The 19057-nt window shown below is 38.3% G+C and overlaps 1 protein-coding gene across 2 annotated transcripts in view; it reads right to left on the bottom strand.

Annotated features, from left to right (window-relative positions):
- The window catches only part of gabrg2 (gamma-aminobutyric acid type A receptor subunit gamma2), a 43133-nt gene extending 38331 nt beyond the window's left edge, over window positions 1-4802 (bottom strand). Inside the window, exon 1 of one of the 2 annotated variants that reach the window (XM_082549435.1) lies at window positions 4285-4802. In XM_082549435.1, coding sequence (XP_082405561.1) covers window positions 4285-4400 — 116 coding nt within the window. In that variant the 5' untranslated portion in view covers window positions 4401-4802. The remainder of the gene's footprint in view (window positions 1-4284) is intronic. The other variant, XM_082549436.1, reaches the window with a different exon arrangement.
- Between the last annotated feature and the right edge of the window lie 14255 nt (window positions 4803-19057).

Here is a 19057-nt window from a genome sequence, read left to right as displayed (position 1 = left end):
GTTCATACTTATGCATGTGCACTTCAATAATTGTGCTGGTATTGACTGTGGTAACGACAGTATTGGAATTTCAATTAAATTCTCATCTCAAGTTTCATGCAAAGCAATAGTGAAGTATCCTCTGCTGCAGTTTCACATATTCACAAGAGGGTCCAAGAACAATAATATCAGTAATATCAGCAGTATAAGCAGCTTTCGACCTCATCCAGTTTATCACTCTACCACATATGTTCCAAACTGCAGCCAATAAAGCAGCATGATCTAATGAACCTTCATGATCCTTATTACTCAACATGAAATTTATCTTGCACCTTTGGCAACAACACAACAAACTCTTCTGTACATGATGTTGTTGATGCAACACTTTTCACAGACTCTACCTTTAATGAAAGAAAAAATATACAGTTGTATTTTGTTAGTAATGATATTTTACTGACAAATCATATGGCTCTAAACGTTTCAAATATTATATTTTGTTTTTCCTTTAATCAACCTGGAAATTTAAATAAATGAACAACTGAAGTTGTGTTACTCACATGCTGTAATATTAACATCCAATTACCAGGATTTAACTGCTCTACTTAACTGCATTCTGGGATCCTAATACAACCAATCTATTTACAGACCAATCCACTGTAAACCACATTACAAAGATTAGAGCATATTAATAGATTTTGATCAGTGGGCGAATATAATGAGCCGTTTCTGTAATAATTTCACTTACATTAAGTTAAATCCCAGTCACACAGGCCTAGAAACCAGTTGTTGGCTCCATGGCAAACACAAGTACAGCGGGAAAAATTTGTATTCTGTGACTGTGATTGTTGCTGTCTGTCTGTGAAACCAACAGCTAAGGCCTGAGTCACGCTGGCCAAGACACTAAATGTTTATTTTTCTAGTCCACTGAGGTATATCACGCTACACTGAAAACCACGACGCAATTGCATTTTTGTTACTCAAACGATAAATAGAATTAATCTTCCAAATAAAAGCTGCTCATTTTTTCAACTTGTGTTGCAGCTGAATGCAAACTACAGGTGACCACACTAATTACAAGAAGCTTTTTGGTACAGCACCCTCTTTGTGTCTTTGAGACCAATTTCACTTAGCAACCTCCAGCAACCACTTGCCAAGACACATTTTTCCCTAGCAACCAGAGGTTGTCACATGGTCTCTAGGCCTGTATGACTGAGACTTAAAGCGCCAAAATCTATTAATTTAGACTCTTTAAAAGTGAGTATATATATATATATATATATATATATATATATATATATATATATATATATATATATATATGTGTGTGTGTGTATATATATATATATATATATGTAAATACATATGTGTGTCTATAACAACAGGAGGCCAAAGTGCTTCAACTTAAGCCCTCCCACCTTTATTCCAAAATTTCTTTGACTTCAATATCTACCAGAGTTTCTCAGTTGTAGAAAGGTAGCCATGAGTGTTGCCTGTTTCTTTTACTGACCTGTCAAACTGTCTTCACTATAGGCAGAAAAAATAAAATAAAATAAAAATGACAACATGTCTTTGCTATGAACTGACTTTTAGGAATTCTAAGACACAAATTCACATGATGTTAATTATGGAATACATGGCAGTTTGTCAAAACTCCTGACCCTTTCCAAGTGACAAGAAGCAGATGATGTATGGCAGTTTGGCAGACCATTTAATTCACTGTAGGTTTCCAATTCGATGGAATTCTGTCTAAAAATACCGACAAACTGATGAGAATCGGTGGCAGATAGGGATAATTGCAATGGGCATACTAACATACTAACAGCTACTTTATACAATTAGCATAAAATGTGTAGTGAAATGTTTCCCATATTATTAATACTTAACAGCAGCTCAAAAATTGAATGGACATAGATTACATCCTATGTACAGAAAATACGTCTGCCTGAGAGATTTTTGTAGTCAGAAATTGAACTCTACAAAGGCGCTAGTTGAATAAACAGACAGCATCAATATATCTTTCAACTTACAGTTTAATTTGCTTTTGTTGCCTTAGAAATCACAGTGCTGAATAAATGGCACTAGCTTTTTATGTTTGTCCCACAATGAAACACAGAAAGCCTTTAGAAATTACCACAGTGTGCGTTATAAATGTTATCTTATATATTCTTTCCATTTTTCTAAAATGTAACTGAAAGCTATAAGGTCATTTTGACTATGCTAGCAACATGTTTAAAGAAAGTTAAGACAGGACCGTGTTTACCATTTCCTTCTATTAAATCTTCTTTTGTTACCAAGTGTTTGGGAACTGAAGCATTCAAGTTCAGCATAGTCAGGGTTTCTTTAGATTAGCTGGCTAGACAACACCTAGTCCAAGAATTAGATCAACGTAACATGTTAATCAACTTTCTTTGTTAATCCAAGCATTCTTCTTCTTCAGGCCTTAAGTGCACTCACACAAAATGGATTGAGTGAGATATAATGTTACATTTGTTCTGTACAAAATGGATCAATTAAGTCCCACCAACTTCAGTGGGAGGTCAGGAAGTTAATAAATACTGATGCTAGAAGGTTAAAAATATAAAGCAAATAAATAAATTAGACTTATGTAACGAATTTCATCTGCTACCTAACATGCTTGAGTTTGCAAAATCATCATCTGGGATGGCACATAATATAAGTACCACCAGACTTTGCTCATTCTGACATCACTCCATCATGTCGAGGCCCTCTTCCCATGATCCCTCGCCTGAAAATCTTCTAGTGGATCCTGGTTATAGATCTGACACCTACCTACCCACGCATAGAAGAAAATACCAAAGAATCTGCAACCAAATTCCCCCTTCTTCTGCTTGAGGGTGTTCTGCAAAATTTGATCTGTGACAGTAATTGACTGCACTACCTGAGTAACTGACTGGGTTAACGTATTGTGATGCAGTCTGACATCACTACACATAGTAAATGTCAATGAGTCACAAAGTAGCACAAAATACTGAATGCATGCAAAGACCTTGATGTCTTATAAAAGAGCTTTCATACATGAATCATAAATTACTTCCTGTCAGTGGATGCATTTTAATCATTATGCCATACATAGGACCGAAACTTCTAAAATAGTTTGAGTCATACTTTAAGTGTGACCTCCGCACAGGTGTCTGCATATGGTCACATATTGATTAGCAGCATTTACTCAAGTGCATTGTATACACCACTTTACTTTTCCAGACAATTAGAAATACACAGGCCTAACAATGTAGATCTGGGCAAGGAGCCCCAAGGTTTTGACCAGCATGACGGTGATTGAACGTCGGTTGATTTATCTGCCTCCATTTTTCACCCTCCAGCAGCACAAGAGGAAACCGATGCGAGGAGCCTAACCATCCCCTTGCTCTCCAGTATTCTTATCTCACTATACAGGGATGAAGTCGTCACAGGAGCAGCCACACAGCTTTCTTTCTTCTCTTTCATTGTCTTTGTAACAAACACAATTTCGGCCCACAGTTAAAGCAGAAATGTCAGGTGTTTTTGGTTGTGTGCCTGTGTTGGGCAAGGATCAGTGCATATGTGCTGTCCATTTCCTTATTGTGCCTTCATATTTATATTCTCTGTGTGATTGTCTGCCATTTTGAAATGCTTATTTTTTTATTTCAAATATGTGGGAGGAAAGGTTCCCTCTTTATCCTCAAGTTTGCCTTTATAACAACCGATTGTTTTCATGTGGCCTCTATTCCATTTCGACCTCCTCCGGCCAGTGCGTTCATAACAAGGCTTTGACTCTTAGAATATACTTGAAGACAGCTTAACAGACTAAATGTAGCCTTAGCTTCACTCAACTTAGCCTGCCACTATGCTACATCTAACGCGGGGCAGATTGGGAGGGAGACACTGGTATCGTCGTATAAATGTGTATCACTGTTATTCGCTTTTCAAAGCCAAATATTCAATCTGTAGATCTTTGTGAGGATTTTTTTTAAATTAAAAACACCAACAACACATTGATACACAGGGTGTAGCACACATACAATGTGCATGCGTGTATCGCTGAGGCAATTTTAATATTATTAACAATATTCCACTTCAACTGGAACCGCAATTAAACGTGCCACATGTACACCGAAAGCTCCGGTTTTTCCCCCTAAATACAAAACGACATCCTCTCAGCTACCCAACGGCTCAGGATCCCCTTAATAGCACGTCAGTGTTGGAATGGAGGCACTGCTATATTTGCTGTTAAAAATCTGAAACATGCTGACCAACGGGCCGAAACACAGTCGTGGTTTTGAGAAAAAATACGCGTTAATATCTTACCTTGTAGAGTGATTCACGACAATAAACACCCAGAAAAGCAGCTTCAGCGGGAGGGAAGGCTTCGCCATCGGTATCGAGCATTTGAAGGCTGATTTTGGCGAAGCCATCATCACCATCTTCGTCTCCTCTTTCTTGCAGATGGACGTGTCCGTCTATTTACTGTGTTTCCTCTCTGCGATACATTACGCACGCTAGCAGTAGCCGTTCTGCAAATCGAGACTGGAGGCGAGCGCGCGGCGGTGTGAAATCAGCCAAAACAAAATCGACGCGAGTCGAAAAGCTTCGTTTCGTATCGCCCGTCTTCGTACGTGTGTGTTGCCGTTTCGACAGCACTGGCAGGGGCCTACAAGACTGGTACAAAACAGCGAAGCCCCAAGAAATAAGCTGCTCCACTATCGAGAAGCCAAGAAAGGCAGCGAAGCCTCAGTCTGAATGCAGATTAACACTGGGGTCAGAGAGGAACTGATGCACGTTGCTGCAGCACGGATCAACACATGCGTGGTTTCACTAAGCGGAAGCACCAAGTTAAGGTTTTGAATATATATATATATATATATATATATATATATATATATATATATATATATATATATGTGTGTGTGTGTGTGTGTATGTGTGTGTGTGTGTGTGTGTGTGTGTGTTAGACTGTTATAATTACAATTACACTAATGTATTAATATATTGAGATGAGATATGATTGTGTGTTTCTTGGTGTCTTACACATCTGCTTGGAATGGTTTAATATGCTACAGGCATGAGCCCAGGCAAATCACTCTATCAGAACCTCGGACAGCTCTATCAGTTGCGTCTGCGTTACATACAGAACAACCAATCAGCACTAAGGACAAATCCAGTCAGTTCGTTGCTGCTTAAAGTCAGATGAATACTGGCTGCATGGCCCAGATAACAGAAAACATAACAGAGAAAAAAAAGGTAAACACAGGTAAATTAATATCTTACACTTATTTATTATTTCCAAAATGATTGCTTTGCGTTGTTGCATGTTTGTACATAAATTGATTATATGACATGCAGCAGGTTATATTTGTATTCAGTTAGCAAGCTGACATGTCTAATAAACATGTTTATTATATCTTTCTTTATCTTAATCCAGTCTGGGAAGTTTTTTTTTAGGTGAGATATGTATAATGCTTTGGTATCCATTTCAGTATCTTCGTGTAAGTATGCTAATGCAATATCTTTGCTAACTACAGTTCAGTGAATTCTTGAAAAGAAGCTTAAGAAGAAAAATATCATAATTCTAAATACAAAAACTGTAGCCTTTCCCTTCCTGACTCATAAATCAATGATTCCGCTGCAGTACAGCTCTTTTCTTCTCCCTGTGCCATATCCCAACCATCTACAGAAATAGACCAGAACAGCCATTTCGAGAAAATGTTTGAATTATTTTTAAATGTTAATCCAGAAGAGCAAAGATAGAGGAACTCAAAAAATAAAACACAACAACATAGAGAATTCAACTGGTTCTTGGGAAACTGACAGAAATGGTGGCAGGAAGATGAAGCCACATGTTCTCATCACCGATGTTTTGTATTCTGGTTTTACTGAAACTTTTATTTGTATGCATCTTTAACCTGAGTTTTTTTTTTCTGCAGTAGTTTACTGCATGTTTGTACAGTCAAATAAGTAAAAATATTTTTATCCTCACATTCTTTTGTCTCTATTCATCTGGAGTCTGGTACTCCAAATTCCACTCTTTATATTAATTCCAGAGGTATTCAGGCATTCAATATCACTTTTTTTCTGCCCTAGTTTACAGTCATGGTCAACTATGGTCATTTTTGTTGTTCTTTTTGCCATACACTCATTGACCCAGAATGTTAATCACCTAAAGTCTGATTCTAGTTTTTAAGTATTAGTTATTAAAATTGGATTCCAGCAATCAGCACTGATTGCAGCTGGCAAGTGTGACCTGCATGGAAGATGAGGTGTACCTGATTTGAAAACATTATTATGTGTTTATTTGTGGCAAGAGGAGTTCCATGTAGACTAATCACCTTAAATAAATTGGCAGATGCTTCATCAACCCTGCAACATTTCTCAAAGTGGAATAAATTGGCAATCACCTAGATTCTTCTATGATCAGTTGGATGAACACTTGTTTGACCATACTCAACTGTACTGAAGAAATCCCCCGAAGCCAAACAGGGATTTTTATTTTATTTATTTATTTATTTATTTTTATTTATTTTTTATTTAATTGTTTGTTTGCCAAAGGCAGATTGGAAACCTATCCAGGGTGTACCCTGGCTCTCTCCTTATGATAGCTGGGATATCCTCCTGAAAGAAAAGGGTTTAAGGTTATTTGTTATCAGCTCATGTGCACGCGTACGCGCACACACACACACACACACACACACACACACACACACACACACACACACACACACACACACAGAGCATCTCTAGGGACCAGTATATCCCTCTTTCCTCTGCAGTCATATTAATGCAGTTCTCCAGCTGTCATAGGCTCTGGCCTAGCGGGCCTTGGCCCAAACGTCACCATCAGATAATCTGTTCAGCACAAGGAGGTATTGATCTAGTTTAGATGGAAGTAGTAATTTAGATAAATGCTGATACACCCAACTGCCACTAAAGTTAAACAGTCAATTAAGTCAAAGGCAGACGGATATTTATTTCACTACTGGAAGACATTAAACTAGATTTTTTTTAAGTGCACACAAAATAGACATATTGACTAACTTATTTCAAACATTTATTGTGGTGATGCAAGGAAGTCAGCTAAAATCCCAATATCTCTTTTTTTATACTGTCTCTCACATAGGCAGAGATGTCAGGTTAGATCCACTTGGTTCAGTAGTCACAGCAGAAATTTGAGCCAAACTGGTGCATCCTCGTGTCAGTGATGCACCTGGTCTCCACTGCAGTGACCTACCTCAAAAAATCCTATTCATCTGGGTGTGTTTGTCCTGTTATGATTTAGTAACCTCATACTGGCAAGTATGTGGACCCTGATTAACACATAAAGTAAGTGTTAAACAGCTACAGCTACACACATCTTCCACAACATGAAACATAGCTACCTAACATTGTTTAGGTCCCCCTTGTGCAATTAAAATACCTCTGACCTGTCAACACTTGGACAATGAAATGCCTGGAGAAATGCATGGTGTCTGTGTTGAAATCAGGTGTGAACAGTAAACTAGACCCTCTGCGGTTTACTCATAGACAGAGGTGGGGTACAGATGCTGTTTCTGCTATTATCCATTTGGTTTTACAACATCTTGAGGACAGTGCAGCTTATGCTCAGTTGCTTTTATTGCCTTCCACACCATTTTTAACACTCTCCAGCCCCATCATTCAGAAGCTTAAACAGTCTGATGTCAACTCTATGATTATCCGGTGGCAAATAGGACTCAGTGGGTTAAGGTCTATCTCAGCCTTAAGTTAGCACTGGAGCTCCACACACCCATGTTAGCAAGCCTGTTCTTTTTACTCCACATGCTAACAAAAATGGCTAGTCTTCCAGCCATGCACAGAATTACTCAGATGATTGTGATTGCAATACAGACATTCAAAAATGAGTAAGTTATCAGATGGTGTACTAACCACCTCATTTTAAAGGTGAGCAAGACAGAGATAATCATTTTTTGACAAAAAAAAATGCTGTTGATCATAGTCATGTGGTTATTCATAACCAACCAAATCTAGAAGCCTACTCGTAAAATTATCTTGGTGCCCACACCTTAACCTTACATGTCCTTGTTGACTGGGTATTTTCTCAACTCCTCTAGAGACAGCATATCCTTTGCAGACTGCACCTGCATGAAGTTGAACAAGAAGTTTGTTTATGCTTTAGAAAGTCAATGATTTGGTAACATTCATTGAAATCTGAGTTAACACACTTGGTTTAGACTGAAATGGAAATTATTGGTCAAAACAATGTAGGTTGCAGTACAGGACATCTGTCTATCTATCTGGGATCTGAAACTGTGAGGGTTTCTGGCATCGGCACATTGGCAGCAGATCCTTTGTTTACTGTGGGTTGCAAAATAAGGCCTCCATGGATCAGGCTTATTCTGGCGCACCTCACAGACACTCAATCCGATTGTGATCTGTGGAGTTTGTAGGCTGGGTTAACGCCTTGGACTTTTTGTCATTTAATGAAGCCTTTCATGGGCACATTGTCCAGCTGGGCATTGCCATTGCCAATAGGGGGTGTGCTTGGTCTGCAACAAAAGTTGGTAGACCTTTTTCATAACACAGCATAACTGTCACCGCAGTTATGCTGTATTATAATATACACATTTCATTATTTCTATAATAAAACGGGTACATTAGGACAGTGACAGCACTGGCATGTGAAGGCTTAGTTTAGTTACATGTCTGCTTGAAAAATTTCAGTAATGATCTCATCTTTAATGGCATCCATTCTCTATCCAGACAGGGTGACATGTGTGAGTCTGGCTGTGATAATATGTTGTGTCATCTTTAGATAAGAGCTGGGGGAGGTATAGTCTTCTATAATGGCAACACTGAACACACAGATGCCCAGTTCCACTATCATTCCAGTTTTACAACCCACACATATGCTGTCACAGCCCCACTTGGTTAACATCAAGCTGTGAGAACAGAATGATCTACTGTAACCACTATTGCATATTAGAAACAATCTGGCAATTAAGACAAAACGATGTAACATCAAAAGCAAAAAATCCAAACACAGTAGAAGTCAATTTCACGTAACAAAATCTGAAACTTATTCTAGTTAAAATAAAGTGAGAGCCACCACCCTCACCACAAACAGCCAGAGTAAAAGGCCAGATAGGTATTCTGTTTATTAAGCCTAGAAAATGTGCAAACACATCCATCCATACTGAGCACTTTCGGACATGAACACGAGAAAGCACTCTCTGTGGTCTGACAATACTAAAAATTTAAACCACATCTGAATTGGGGCCAGGATGGAGACCACTCAAACTAATATTCACTCTTTATTTTGCTTGTGTTTTATAAGGCAACGTCCAATATTCTTTCAAATATGTCTTTACTAAAACTCAACAGGAAATTGCTCCTTCATCTATCAGCGTGCCATGCTGTTTCATTTAGTGATCCCTGCTGATATAATGAGGGCCCCCCTTAAGAGGAACATCTCCAGGCCTCTTGATTTTCTGCAGTTTGCTTTTACCTTCTTGCTGATGTTTTTTTCTTAACACATAAATTGTGTCATGCCTGTATTTTCTGGATGAAAGAAACGTGACTTTAATAAATTGACTTTCTTGGAACTTTAAAGGCACCTGTGAGTAGGTGACCTGTCCAGGTTGTATCCTACCTCTCACTAAGTGACAACTGAATTAGCCTGCAGCTCACAGACTGACACTCCTCATTAAGGAAATGTTCAAGGAGCCCGATGTTGAAACTTGAGGACTATTGCACACTGCAAAAGGCATGACTGAATTAGCTATGCATTTTTCCATTATTTTATTCTTTCAGCCTTCATATATTCGTGGTAGCTCCTTTGGGCTAATGATAAAGATACTGCGAGCATTCAATACTGCGAGCATTCAATACTGCGAGCATTGAATACATCTCAAACCACATACAGGTGCAGCTGCAAAATTTGTGCTAAAAAAAATGCCTTTTTGTTGTTTTTCTTCCAAAAAAGAAAATATGAAAGGCTACACCATCTGAGTTTGGCAAATGATCTTGAAATCAAAAGGGGATGAGAGGCAGTGAAAAAAATATAAACAATATCTTTTATTGAAGTTTTCAGGGGGTTTTTTTTTTGCCACCTTGAAAAAAGTTCAAATACACAACTTATTTTGTTCTGTCTCAATTGTTCTGATCCAGACTAAACAAACAATAATAGTTATTTAGAAATTCAGTTTGCTATGTATCCCTAATGGGCAGATTCGATGATCTGCTGCCCATGAGCCTTACAAATGTCCCAGAAATGTGATTTATGACGTTCATGCCAGCATCTAACCTCTCCACTGTGATTCGGGGCAAATTCAGCTGGCTGAAATCATAGCCTCTTTGTATGGTATTTGGTTAGTTTGACGTTAAGCAGGTATAATCTCCACTCCCAAAGGTAGATCACATTGAGTTCCTGCTTTCAGTTCTCGTATTATTTCGGAGGCTTTTTTGTTCTCTTCTCGTCAAAGCTTTATCAAACACAAACTGTATATGAACCCAAAATCACTGATGCAGACACTACGGATGCATATAAGGGGAAAAAAACAGGGATGCCAGAATGGAAGTGTTGCAAGTTGCTTACATAGCACTGCCAAGTAAGTGAAAACAGGAGGATATTGGGATATGCGGAGAGGTTTTAGAACATTTTTGTGTTCATCCATTAGGAATTTGTCTCTTCATTCTAAACCCAGAGAGAGAAAGAGGAGAGAGAGAGAGCGGAAGTGTTAGAAAGCTGTAATACACAAATGTTCCCTCCCCCCATACACACACACACACACACACACACACACACACACACACACACACACACACACACAGATGTGGAGCTGCCAGCGTATTTATCTGCTTTGAGATGTACTTACAGTGTGATGCATTTTTCTATCAAAAGTAAATCTCCCTATCATTACACAACAGTTGCCATCAAGATTAGCTGTTCCTCTGGCAGAATGTTAATGCACTGGGAATTCAAGCACTACTTTCATTGCTACAGAGAACAACTTTATAGAGGAATTCCTTTCTTCCCGTGGCTGCCGTCACATCACGATGTTCACCACTTAAAGAATTGCAGGAGTGTTCACTTCCAAATGGTCTTCTCTGCTTTACTAAAATTTATACTTCATGTGCCAACAAAAGATGTTACTGCAAATCAATGTGTTATTTTGAGTCCTTTTTATAAAATAGCTAAAAAAAGCTATGTTTTCTATAGAAAAAAGCCCCAGTGGAGCCTACTGAGTGTCCTTGCACTTGGAAAGCGCAAGGACACTCGTTGTAACTAAATGGAAAGTCCCTAGGAATCACTTCACCATCACATCAACCATCAGCCATAAACTCTTTTGTCTCAATGACATCCAAAGCACCACACCAGGAAAAGAGCCATTTTTCCTATTTACTTCCTCTGTACTACTATACATTCTGCATCCTTCTAGACACAGAACTCATCACCTAAGCCGTTAAGAAAACAGCAGGGAAACAGGTTCTCAAGGAAATTGTTTATGTCGCATTCTGATAGTATTAGGGTTTCCCAATGATGTCCAAAGGCTATGACTCAGAGCACAGAACTACATCTTCAGTTATTTCTGGCCAACATGGTTCTTTTGAAGAGTCCCAACCTAACTGGAATTTAAAATTCTTTCACACATAAAGTATAAATGTTATTTTAGCCAAAGATATGAGTGCCTAACATATATTGCAATGATTAATCATCAGTGTTGGGACTAACGCGTTATTAAGTAACGCGTTACAGTAACTACGTTATTATTGTGGTAACGAGCACGGTAACTAGTTATTATGCCAAAATCAGGAACGCGTTACTCGTTACTGGGATTTAGATAGGGTCGTTACTCGTTACTTCGTGTGGTGGCTATCACGGAGCTTCCACAGATTCAGTAACGTTAGCAAGTGGTGGAGGCCAGCAGGTGGATGAAGGAAAAGGGACGCAGAAGGAAAAGAGACCCGAGGCGGCCACCGGTCCAAGTGTGAACTGAACTTCAGGTAAGAAGTTATGACCTGCAGTCTCTCTGGGTCAGATATGAACCAAGTTTAGGTGGAGTTTATTTTCGTTATTCTGACCTTTTCCGTACTGCGTGCTAGCTAGCATGACGGAGTTTCTATACAGCTGGGTGGTGCTATGAAGTTAATGATGTTGAACTTTATTTTGTTCATAAGTTATTAGAGTTGCCAACCGTCCCGTCTGGTATTCAGAGAAAATATTACGCGTTTCTTATTGAGGTGAAAAGGAACAGTTTGTCCCGTAATTCAGCTGCAATGAAAAAGGCACAAAGCTGGAGTTATTCTGTGTTTACGCTGCACAGCTGCCTCTCCTCTCATTCTCCCGTTTCTACTTCAATCATGAAACTGATCAATGATCAGCTGATCGGCTTTTCTCTCTTGTTTATTTATCGCCCACGTTGCGCCGAAAGAGGAAACCAGCGGATGTCGCGCTAAACAACAGCAGCACGTTTAAGCTTGATCAGCTGTTGTTAGAATTTATTTAATATTAATTTCTAGTATCAGCTGATGTTTGCTGGAGCCACAGCTGTAAAGCTGCTGGTCATGATATGGTTTGGTTATCTGGTGAGAGGGAAACATGAAGATGAAACCAGGAGATGTCCTTACTGGATCATCAGAGCTGTGATGGAGAAACAGGTTGACCTTTTAGGTGACATGGATGAGTTGAAGGGAAGTTATGAACTGTTTCTGAGAGACAAATAACACCAGGATCCTTTTCTAAGCAGCTGACAGCTGGTGACTGTGCAGGGGCGGGTCTAGCAAAGTGTGGCCAGGGGGGCATGTAGGGCATTAACAGGGAGAGGGGGGCACAAAGAAATACTTTTCTTTCTTATTCTCATTTAAAATGTCTCGCTTTTAAAAAATAATTATCTGAGTCTTACAACAAACGATTGATAGATTGATGCATATATACCATCAGAACAGTGAACATCACTGTCACAACAGTGTTTATTTTCATTCAAAGGCTTTATGATTTTTCCTATAATGGTCAAAATGCCCAGGACAATTTTCTGTCCCAGTCCAGCCCTGTATGCAGCTCATCTGCAGTCTGGTGTTACCTACATCTTCCTATTCAGAAGGCAGAATTTCCGAGTTCTGAGTACAATCAAAGCACCACGACTGCAGTTTTTGTGTTGGATGTAAAAGGCGCACATGACGCTGTGACGTAGGCTAGAATCATGGCAGCAGTCAATGACGGTCCAGGCGTGGGATTTCTCTCGTGGAAATATGCACATTATCTTTTTCTTTCTATTGGTAGGTGGCACAGTGCACTGTTGCAAGTAAGCAAGCTAGAAGACTGCAAAGTTATGGGAGCAACACATTAACAAGAGAATTCTGAGTAAAACCAAAGTTACTTTCCCTAGTAACTAGTTACTTTGAAAGTAACGAGTAACTTGAAGTAACTGAGTTACTTTTGAGAGAAGTAACTAGTAATGTAACTAAGTTACTATTTTAAAGTAACTTACCCAACACTGTTAATCATACATTATTAACTGTAAGAAATGCTCAGTATAACACCTGGTTTGACTGGAAACGTTATTACTAGTGTAAAACAATCCCTTTTGGAGAATAAAAAAGAGCCAGAGAATAAAAGAATGAGCCCAGTTCAGAACTACAGATTTACTTTTATGAATCTTGGTCCTACCTTGTCTAGTCAGTGTGGTACGTCTTTGCATACCTCAGTGTTTTACAATGCCATCTATGCATCCTCTTCCACTTATCCTATTATCCAAAACTCAACACAGACAGGCGAAGACGAACTGTTGCATCTGCTCCTGTGTTTTTTAATATCTTTAATTTCAATTCATTGTGCAGGAGAAGGCCTTGTCCAAAGGTCATCACTCTTTTCTGCATCTCCATTGGGATGCTTACATAACACGTTGTTCAGCCAAAGGACATAAAACTTTGACCCATTGTGCACAGCCGGCAGGACTCAAAGTAACTCACAACAACCACTGATAATTACCTTCCTGCAACTGTCAAAAAAAATGAATTGCACTTAGCAGGTAGTCTGCTAACAACCAAACATTTCATGTAAAAATCTGCCAATAAATGGCTGAGCTATAAAACCCAGAATACCAAAATGCAATAAAATGCTGGAGGAACTTTAGTTGTGGCCCATATGTTTTTACGGGTTTGTCATTCTTATTACACATACTCTGTGACTAATTTTGTGGTAGTTACTTTTTCTTTTTAAATAATTATAATACAGCCTTGAAAATAATAAATGTTTTTGTTTAATGTTCAGGTGTCTTTAAACAACGCGCAGACCCTCAAGGATTTATACAACCTGTAGTGTCATGGATACCAACTTGTATATGTCAACACCACCCTTAAGATTCTGGCGTTAAATCTAGCAAATGCAGGTCTTTTTATCTTTACTCTACCAAGCAGTGAGAAGTCTATGAAAAACGATCTCTCTGCTCAGCAGACTTAAAAGAGCCTGGCGGGAGCCCTGATCTCAACCCTGCTTAGTGTATGAACTCAGACAGAAAAGCTGTAACCATATATTTTTTTGGGGTTTTTTTCTCTTTGACTTCAGATCCTTGGCTTCCTCACACAGAAATATCACCAATTTTAACAGAAGTAAAGTGTGCTGGAGAAGTTTTATTTAGAAATGCACCAAGAACAAAACTGGTTTTTGTAATATGAAAGGCATATCTGTCAGTGGTTAGTCATGATAAAAACATGGAAATGAGAAAAGGGATAATATTAAAAATGATGGGTAAAACTGGAATAAAACAATATGAAGTGAAAACAAATTAGACTTGTTATTGATTTCTGGATGATACCTGGAATTACTGCAGCTGTTTAAACTCTAGGCCATCTGCTTTTATCTGGGAAGCTGAAGCATACTTATATAATTATAATTTAGAGAGGAAATAAAGTACGAATAATTTTTGTTTTAAAAAAATATTATTCTTAAATTACATGTTATTCTTTTACAGTGTGTAAAATTTTCCCTGCTAGATGTCAGTAGAATCGAGTTCTGTTTTCCTACCCCTCTAAATGTAAGCATAATCCTTGCTGCTATAGGACAAACATATTTATTTAGCCAAGAGAGTTCAAAAACAAATACATTTAGACTCAGCTGTAGCTACTACTGTTTGGACCAGTCCATGAGTTTTTCCTTTTCTGTGTACGGCTGTGTTTGCTGTGAGAAGCATCCACATTTAATTACTCTGGAAGAGGTTGTAAAATTTTGTGAAAGGAGTCCATATGAGTCAACGAGTCAGAGAAGTTCACTTCTGACCGATGACAGCCATACTGAGGTGAGTTGTTGATGCTGTGGTTAACTGGCAGTAAGCTCTGCTATTTTTGCCATTGTAAGCTGTTGTTCGCCTGGCATTTGCTTATTTCTTCTTTTCAGGTGGATGTAAGATTGTTGTAGGCTGATGCTTAGTGAATAAACTCTCAAGCTGTGTGAGTGTAATCAAACTGTTTATCACAGGGAAAGTGTGATTTTTACAACAGGCAAGTTTAACATTAGCTTGCTTAACGTTAGCTTATAACCAGCTAATGTTGCCTATTTAGCAACTACATCGCTACATTTAGCGAGTTTTCAGACCCCCTTAACCACTTTTTTTTTCTAAAAAGGGACTAGCGACAAATCTGGCGACTTTTGCTAGTGTTATTGGAGACTTATGACGACTTTTTGATGTGAAAGCACATATCCCTCTTACTCTCAACAAGCAGCGGGTGCTGCCGTGGGCACTTCGCCCGTTCCAAAGCACTTACAGGCGGCAGATAGTCCTTGCAGCAGTTGCCCCCAGCTGCTGTCAGAGCAGGAGATGTTCACACCTACAGTCCAAACTGCAAATGAATCGTGCATGAGTGAAGCCGCTCCTGCCCTGAGCAGTCAGTTCTGCTTTTACTGTTACTTTTTGTGGATGACAATGTTTTAAATTACTTAAGAACACACACACACACACACAAGTAAGTCTGCCAGAGTGTCTGTTTCAGTTCTCTTTTGCCGGTCCCAACCCCCGATAAAGGAGGAAGGTTGGAATTGTGGCATTGAAAAAAACCACAATAATTGCTAAAATAAATTTCATTTGTAGTTCTAAATATTTTCTAAATGCATTTAGGGTGTTTTTTACTTACTTTATGTCAGGTTACAATTACATAAGCATGACCAATTATGCAAATTGGGCGATGACATTGACTTCTAGACTTTTAGGACAGCCAATAGCGATTTGGCAACACTGTAACCAGCTAATGTTGTTGTTAAGCTGGGTTTTGTCAGGAGGGTCACATATCTAATCTGCAAACAATAAGTACGTGTGAAAATATTAAGAATAAATAAGCATTTTTATGCACATTTTTGTTTGTTCAGGAGACTTTAAGAGATTGAAGCTTGATTTGAAGAGGAAGATGATGACATTTTATTAAGATGCCGGTTGCTTTACCTGTTTCCTTTGCGTTTTAATTTTGCTGATCAGGGGGACTCTTTCTCCACTGATAAAACTTAGGTATGAACCTTCATATCTTGATTCTGATGGCGCAAGCACAAATTTAAATGTCCCTCCACAGCAAGCAAGCACATATGTTCTCTCCTCTGCCTTTGGGTACTACTTATTTGGTCTCTAGCCACATATGTAAGACCCCATTAGTTGGAAGAAAGATGTCCTTCCTGGCCACTGTATTCAAATATGGTGAGGGAACTTGGTGGCTTTCACAAACCACAAACCTGCTCTTATGTATTTTTAATAACGTAATTATAAGTTTATGGGAATGCATCTGTTTTTTTTTTTTTTGGAAGATGTTATTACATGCTATTATATGTTTACTTATGAGCACAGTATTCTTGTTTCTATTAAATAACCTGAAAAAAATACTAACTGTACCGTTAAAAAAATCCAGGCAGAACACTGACTGTTCAAATCAGTGCTACTTTGCACAAATATATAGACAGTCCAGCATAATAAACTGTCACATTATTGTAATAAACACCTCTTAAACTTATATTGCTTTCTAAATTACACATAATACACTGTATTAACTGTACCTTGCGTGAAAGCATCCACAGAGCCATGCCGTGTAATGACACTGAATATTGATTTCACCATAAAATTATTAAATGTGACAAGTAATACCTTGTCTGAAATACATTTCTAATAGTTATTAACCTTAAGAAATATGCCCTAAAATTAGGCCAGTGACAATGATGTCATCACGGTTATAGTTCCTCATATTTGAGATTGGGGGACTGACTTTGTAGTCTCTGTAGAGAAAACAAACAAACAGTGTTTTATACCCACATTTGTTTCTGTGATAAAAATGTTGAGCGATCCAAACCCAAAGAATTACCAGTTTCCCAAGAAAGTCCCACTGAGAGCTGTCACATTATTGACAAATTTGTTCCATCCAAGCAAATGGAACAGCTCCAGGAGGTATTCTGTGATGACATCAAAAGTCTTCACTTTCTTTTGTGAGCCTTTCACATTTTTTAATATTTGCAGAGATGGGTTTAAAGAACCAAGGTCATAGAGACAGTGTACACTTAAACAATATTTGATTTAATCCACGAGTGCTTTCAAAGTTTGTCAAAGAAACCACAGTGTTCATGGTTTAGGCTAATTCAGAGGAGAGATATAGAAGACATAGTGAGAAAGATGAAGTTATATTTTAGCTGTACACTCGCTTTGCTGGGTAACAAAAATATCTAATATCCCGGTTGCATGGCAGTAACTCAACATCCTGCAAAAGTTCAATCCCAGCATCAGAATGCGGAAGAAAGGTGATTTAAATGACTTTGAACATGGCATGGTTGTTGGTGCCAGAAGGGCTGGTCTGAGTATTTTAGAAACTGCAGATCTGCTGAGATTTTTCCACACACAGAATGGTCTGAAAAGAGAAAAAGAAGAAAGAGAAGTCAGCAGCACTTTACCGGGCAAAAAAGCCTCATAGTTGTTGATGCCAGAGATCAGAGAAGAATGGTCAGACTGCTTTGAGCTGACAGGAAGGCAATAGTAGCCCAAATAACCACTTGTTACAACTACGGTATACAGTAGAGAACCTTTAAATGAACAACATATCAAACCTTAAAGCAGATGGGCTACAACATTAGAAGATCACACATGGAGCCACTGAAGCTATAGTTCACACAGGTTCACCAAAATTGGACAATCGAAAATTGGAAAGATGTAGCCTACTCAGACAATATCAGATCATCTCACACTAATATCTTGAATATGCCAATGATGTCCCTTGCCTCTAGAGCTCAGTCCAGTAGAAAACCAGATTGAGATCCTGTTAAACACTTGTTGAAGAATTAAAGAAGTTCTGAAAGCAAAAGGTGGTCCAATCTTTTAGCAAAGTGAAGTTGCTGGTGAGTGTTTATAATTGTAGTACGAAACATCTTGATGTAATAATTTACAGTACTAAAAGTAGTACATATAATTTTATAATGATATCCTGACAAAGAGGCTAAATAAATGTATAGCTGGGTCCATACATTTTTAGACAATGTCACATTTTGGTCATTTTGCCTTGTAAACCACCACAGTGGATGTAAAATCAAATCATCAAGATGTGACTGACGTGTATTTCAGATTTATTTCAGCTTATCTGCTTAGTTGCTTTTGTGCAGCTAGTCTGGTGTGGCAGGAGTAACTAAAATGTTAATTTGTGGGCGAGGAATGAAACTTGATCAAACTGAATACCTGAACACAAATCAAAATGTAGAGACACTTTATGAGTTCACTGCTGTTGATGTTCTACATTGAAGTTGATGAGATTCGGTGTCCATTTATTTTTTAAAGATTTTCAATTATGCAGTGCTCCCCTTTGATAGGCTCCATGTAAAGGTCAATTTGGGCTTCACACATTGAAGGTTTGAGTAATTCATTTGCTATGGCACAGTCATTTTTCTTACTTGTAGCAGAACGAATGAGAACTAATGTGGCCTGCCTGCAGTATGGTGTAAATTATGTTGCATTGTGTTATGTACTATATTTCTTTCAAAACTATAAATTAAGCTGTATTAACTTTAAAAAAAATGTAAATCGTAACTTATAGAAGATTTAGTATTACATTATCACGGTCCAATGGCAAATTCGTCTCCTTTCTAGACACCAGCAGTGAT

The sequence above is a fragment of the Aulonocara stuartgranti genome, assembly GCF_965226115.1.
Source record: "Aulonocara stuartgranti genome assembly, chromosome: 10".
Classification (NCBI taxonomy): Eukaryota; Metazoa; Chordata; class Actinopteri; order Cichliformes; family Cichlidae; genus Aulonocara; species Aulonocara stuartgranti.
The sequence above is the reverse complement of the archived record's forward strand: the minus strand, read 5'-3'. Positions and strand labels throughout refer to the sequence as shown.